We start from the raw sequence: 6,070 nt of genomic DNA, 5'->3' as shown, positions 1-6,070 counted from the left end.
TTTCGTGTGGACATAGGTTTTAATTTTTGGGGGGTAGATACCTAGGAGTGAAATTACTGGGCCACATGGTAACTATTTAAGAGCCATAGTATCTTAGGTGGCTTTCTTATCTCTCTGGGCCTTAGTTTGCCCATCTATAAAATGATAATAATAGTAGTGTCCCCCTTACAAGGGCTTTGTGAGGATAGAATTGAGATAATAAATGGAAGATGCTCTGTACAGACCTCAAGAGTAACTAATTATTTCTAGGCTGGCACTGCTTATTAATGAACTGCCATTTACAAGGAACATTTTGTAAAGTAAATGATTGTCTAACCACTATGCTGTACACCTGAAACGAATACAAAGTAATATTGAATGTAAACTAATTGGAGAAACTAAATTTAAAAAAATGAGCTGCTATTTAGTTCAGTAGTCATCTACTGAAATAGAGGCATTTTGGACTCACCCCTTCTAGGTTGCCTAGGCTGTGGAATGTCCTGAGGCTTTGACTTGCAATTTCCCCATAGTTCTGGTGTCCGAGGCTCTAATAATGGTGTGTTTAGAGAATAGGAAGAGGGTGAGAAGCAGTGCATGGTAATGATATAATGTCCCCATCCCCTTTGTCACTTGTTCCAGGCTTGCCTGAGGTCCACCTTGGCCCTTAGACATCATGTCAGACAGTGATCTGGGTGAGGATGAAGGCCTCCTCTCCCTGGCAGGCAAGAGGAAGCGCAGAGGGAACCTGCCCAAGGAGTCAGTAAAGATCCTCCGCGACTGGCTGTACTTGCACCGCTACAATGCCTACCCCTCTGAGCAGGAGAAGCTGAGCCTTTCTGGACAAACCAATCTGTCCGTGCTACAGGTAAGGAGGCGGGCAGCAGAAGACCTGGGTTGTAGTCCTATCCCAGCCCTATCACTGACTGACCGTGTGACCTTAGGCTGGTCACCTCCCTCTCTGGGCCTCAGTTTCTTTGGTCAGATGAGGACACCCAGTCCCCCTGCCACAAAGAAGGACAGTGACATGAGGTCATTGCAGCTAGATTTCAGATTTTTTTGAGAGTTCTGAAGAGGCAAGGAATTGTGTTAACCGTTTGGCTGCTAACGTATTTTTTCGGACATATGCCAAAACTGCGGCACTAATTGCGCGTGTATGGGAAAAAATGTAAAACACTTTTTATACAATAAACTCACTTGTATTGCTTTGCAACAACAAAAATTAAAAAATACCAATTGTTTACATAAATTTGTTTTAAATAAGAAGAGCGCGATAGCACTCCTTAGCAGTCAAACGGTTAATGTCTAGGTGTCTCGTTAACATTGGAGGCTGTGGGAAGGTGAGAATGCATTGAGTGTCTGGAGTTCGGCCCCAGCCCAGAGTGATGCTTGAATGTGACTTGGTGGCAGGGGACAGCTGGTGATCTGCAGTGTTGGAATCATGGTCAAAGAAAGGGCAAAAGTGAGATTCTGGGTACAAAACCCAGTTCTGCCACATAGAAGCTGTGGACCACATCTTGATTTCCCCATCTATTAAGTGGGGGTTCCAATCCTCTCCTGCCTGACTGAATTGTTGTGAGGAACAAATTCAGAACTAGATGTGAAAGTGCTTTGAGTACTTCATAAGATATTTATCAAAGTGCAAGACACTGCCTCAGTTGCCAACATGTAGGTGTTTTGTATAAGTGCTGAGGCTGGACACCCCAATCTGCCTTGCCTCCAATTTGGCTCTCACCTACCTGGGAGACACAGAGCAGGGCCTCAGCCTAGCAAAGGCCCACCTCCCTTTCCACTTCTGTCCTTTCCTAGACCACTTCTCCAATCCATGATATGGTTTCTCCCTCCTTCCCTTGCCCCACTGTGAACCTCCCAGGTCTTCCCAACTCTTGTCCCTCCTCCATGAAGTGTCATGGTGAGTATTCAGTCCTCAGAACTCCTGTCACCTGACTTACACTCGCTGGGCAGTGGTTGATTGGAGTCTGCCTACCAGAAAGGCTTTTCATGTTACAAACCCTGACTTGGATCCCATCTTCTCCACAAGAGGTAGCTTTGACCTGGGCCATGTCACTGTCTCCTCACTGAGCCTCCAGTTTCCTCTTCTGAAAAAGGGAGGTGATTGTAGCATTTTCGCAGTGTGTAAGGAGGAGGGATGGAGAAGAATTCAAGGCACACTGTAAGGTGTTTGGCAGAGTCAGTGCTTCTGCTCTCCTTTTTCTCCTCATCTCTCCTAGATCATAGGTCTTGGACTGACCCCAGGTGTCCAGCAGTGCCTAGTTCCTTACTGCCAAGCACTCCACTATGCCCATCTCTATGCTGGACAGAGTTGGGATCCCAGAGAGGAACCAGACTCATTCCTACCCGCAAGGAGTGTGTATTCTTGGATGCAGTAGCAGGAAAGACTTGGTCACTGATGTTTGCAAAAAGCAATCACTGCTGGGACAGAAAGCAGCAGAGCCAGGGCGGGGCTTCTGCCCTGGAGCCTGCGGGCCAGCATTACCTAGAGAGCCTCTTTGCTGGTCTTCCTGCCTCCAGCCTTGTTCCTTTTAAGTCTATTCTTTTAAACACTAAAGTGCAATTCTGATTGTGTCACACACTCCACAGACCCTATTGACTTCAGGTTAAAGTCCAAACTTAGGTACTCAGCAGCCTCATCTCTCAGTTCTTCCTGCCCCTGGAGCCCTTGAGCCCTCTGGACCTCCAGGCCTTCTCAGTTGGCTTCTTCCTGACCTTTCTGATCCTGGTTCATTCATTCCATTTCAGCATGTTCTTTGGAAAGCATCTGATTTTCCCGGCCTAGGTGTGAGGCCACTGCTGTGTATTCCCACTGCCTCATACCTGCACTGTCAAACCACTGGTCACACTATAATGAAATTGCTTTTTGTCAGGGACACTGTTTCTCAATTTAAAGAAAATATTTTTATTATCACATCACTTATGTACAAATTGAAAACTGGGTAAAAAACGTCTTGCTTTTGCTCTTATACATAACTATAAAATACACAGTTTTCCAAAGCAAATTACTGTAAAACCAGTGAGATTCCATCTAACTGCATTATTATAACTGGGCTGTGGTATGTGGTGTGACAGAGGCACGGTCGGGAGTTGAGCAAGTCTGGGTTGCCACAGGCCATGCTGCTCCTGCTCATAATCCCAACAGAAACACAAAGCCACAATGTTCTTGTGGAGAACTAGTGGGTCCCTAGGACAGCATATCCCCAGATCCCACTTAGAGAAATGTAGGTCTGGGCCAAGGGTTAGCTAGAGACTTCTGATGAAGGCGGAGGAGGAGTTCCAGTGGCCACCCAGCACTAGAGTCATGCCCAGAGTTCAAAAGCAGTGGGAACCACCTGGCACTCCTTGATGGAAACTATATTATGAATTCCCAGAGTACACCTCTGCTTGGAAGTCTTACGGGCACTTTAACATTCCTTGATAACTGATAACATCTCCAAGCTGGCTATTTCCCTTTAGAAGGGTTCCTCTTGAAGCTCTTTCTCAGCTTATGTAGTCGGTCACCAGTTCCTATACATACCCCTTAAATATTTCTGGAATAAGGCTTCTTTTCTATCTGGATCTACTACCCTTGTCTGATCATTTGTCACCCCTCTACTTAAAATTAAAACCCTTCAATGGCTTCTGCCAACCTATTGACAACATCACCTGTCCCTATCTGCAGAGCCACTTCATCCCTGGCACCCCTCTCCATATTTCTGCCACACTGATTGATACCCCAGACCACTTTGCTCCCATCTGACCAGGGAGACTCCCGACCCATGGAGGACCTCTGCCTTCCCATAGCACTAGGACTGGGTCAGCATTTGGATCCTTGACTGTAATTGCTTTTTACAACGCACTAAACTCTGGAGGCCTGATCTCATTTATCACTGTATCCCAGTGTTTAGCTCAGTACCACGTATCTGATAGGTGCTTCAGAAATAATTATTGAAGTGACAGAAAATGAAAATAAGTGTTAGAAATGTCAACAGGCAGGACCTCAGAAGTAAGGAAATGTGGTTCATCAATCCGGAAAAATGGGCTTAAGTTCCTGGAAGCATCTCTTTCCTGTATTTAATTTTTTGTTTTTAAGTGTCCTTTTTCTTTTTTTAATTGTTTAAAGTATTACATATGTCTCCTTTTTCCCTGATTGACCCCCTTCCACCTCCGAAGACAAGCCCCCACCCCCCAGTGTCCGTGTCCATTGCTTACACTAATATGCATGCATATAAGTCTTTTGGTTGATCTCTTACCCCCGTCTCCCCTGCCTTCTCTCTGAGGATGGACGGTCTGTTTAGTATATTTAATTTTTAAGACTTCATTATTAAAAAAAAAAAGACTTCATTATTTAAAACATTTGCAATACTGAATCCATAAAAAGAGAATATTCTAATGAACCCATGGTACCAATCACCTGGCTTCAACAAGCATCTGCATTTTGCCAAGGCCTGTTTCCTCTTTCACTGGGGACATCTCTTTTGATTGTCTCTTTTAACCGCCCAGGAGCTATCTCATTAGCAAGTCAATGAGTCACTTAACTAACTGGTTTGCTGGTACTTGCCCAGGGCTAGGCAGGTAGGATGGTGAGGCCAACTACAAAGGTCATTTGTGAAGGATTTTTCGGTGGAACCTGTGACCCCGCTCTGAGTCCTCTTTATTGCTGTGGTTTCTGACTGGTCAAAGGGGCTGTTTTGGGGAGGGAAGGTGAGTGTGGCAGGGAGGTTCTGGCTCCATTCCTTCACTCTAATATTGACTGGGCTTATGCTCTGCTCTAGGCCTAGTGCTCTGAGCTGGAAACTCCCTGCCCTCGGCTAGCCTCAGGGGAGGGAGGAGAGGAGGGAAGACATTATTTAAAAGACTAAGTATTTAATGCAATTAAATACCAATTCGGTGTCTGGAAGGCTTCTCTCAGGAAGCAGCATGTGAATGGAGTCTTGACAGACTTGAAGGAATAGGGAGGTAAGGGCAGCAGTCCCTTGGGAATGGGGAACCAGACGGGTAGGAAAGGAGCCTGCTGGAGACGCTGTAGTGGGCTGCTCTGTGGCAGGTGTGACCTGGCCCGACACTCAGCGACACCTTACCCTTTGAAGCTGCTCTCCTGACTCTGATGCCAAAGCTAGCTGCCTCCTGATTCTTCCTGCCAGCAACCTCGTCTCCCCACCTCAGGGCCTTTCATCTGTATGTATATCTTTTGAGCTTCTGTGTAAGCTTATTTTCGTAAATAAAGGGCTCGATCCGCAAGGACAAATTACACCAGTGGGTTAAACCATTGGTTCCTAAGCTGAGTGGCAGAACTCTGGGAAGCTTAAAAACACACATTTCTGACTTGCCCCCTTTCCCACCAGATCTATAAGGCAAGTGAGAAATAGCTATTTCTTTTATTTTTTCTTCTTTAGAGAGAGAGAAAAAAACATTGACTTTTGTTTCACTTATGCATTCATTGGTTGATTCTTGTACGTGCCCTCACCAGGGATAGAACCTGCAACCTTGGCATAGTGGGATGACGCTCTTAACCCACTGAGCTACTTGGCCAGGGCCAAAATAGCTATTTCTTAGAATTACTCTCAAGGTGGTTTTAACACAGCCAGCCTGCCCTTAAGAGCACTTGGATGTGGTGATCACAACACAAATGGACGTACCATGAGTTTGGGAAAGGTCTCTCCATGTCTTCACTTTCCTCTCCCCGCTTTTGCTTCTGTCTTTCACAGCTGAAAACACATTAAAATTGAAGCCATGTGTCGCCTTGTCAAATGCCCTGCTCTGATCCTCATGGCCTTCACCCACTTCCTGGCCCCTCCCCCTCCCATTTGTCACAGTGATTCCTCCCTTGTCCTTCATCTCAGCCACTGATAAAAATGAAAAAAAAAGACTGACAGGGCAATAGCTGTTCGGACAGGGCCCTGTTTTATGGTGGAGACAGGCTTTCAGGCACCCAGTCTGTTTTGCCTTATCAATCACAGAATTCACCTTGGCATTCTCCCTACTACCTCCCCAAGGACCTAGAGTTGGAGTGAGTCATGCTCTACAACTGGCATTGGTGGTGAACTCAGGCCTCCTGCATTTACCCAGCCCCCCTCAGCTGTGCATTTCTATCGGATGA

The 6,070-nt window shown here is 46.0% G+C and overlaps 1 protein-coding gene across 1 annotated transcript in view; it reads left to right on the top strand.

Annotated features, from left to right (window-relative positions):
• The first annotated feature begins 429 nt into the window (after positions 1-429).
• Positions 430-6,070, top strand: part of TGIF2 (TGFB induced factor homeobox 2) — a 12,205-nt gene continuing 6,564 nt past the window's right edge. The window contains exon 1 of the mRNA XM_006764521.2: positions 430-844. Coding sequence (XP_006764584.1) covers positions 653-844 — 192 coding nt within the window. The 5' untranslated portion in view covers positions 430-652. The remainder of the gene's footprint in view (positions 845-6,070) is intronic.

The sequence above is a fragment of the Myotis davidii genome, unplaced genomic scaffold, assembly GCF_000327345.1.
Source record: "Myotis davidii unplaced genomic scaffold, ASM32734v1 scaffold38, whole genome shotgun sequence".
Lineage (NCBI taxonomy): Eukaryota > Metazoa > Chordata > Mammalia > Chiroptera > Vespertilionidae > Myotis > Myotis davidii.
This window is presented reverse-complemented; position numbering and strand designations above follow the sequence as displayed.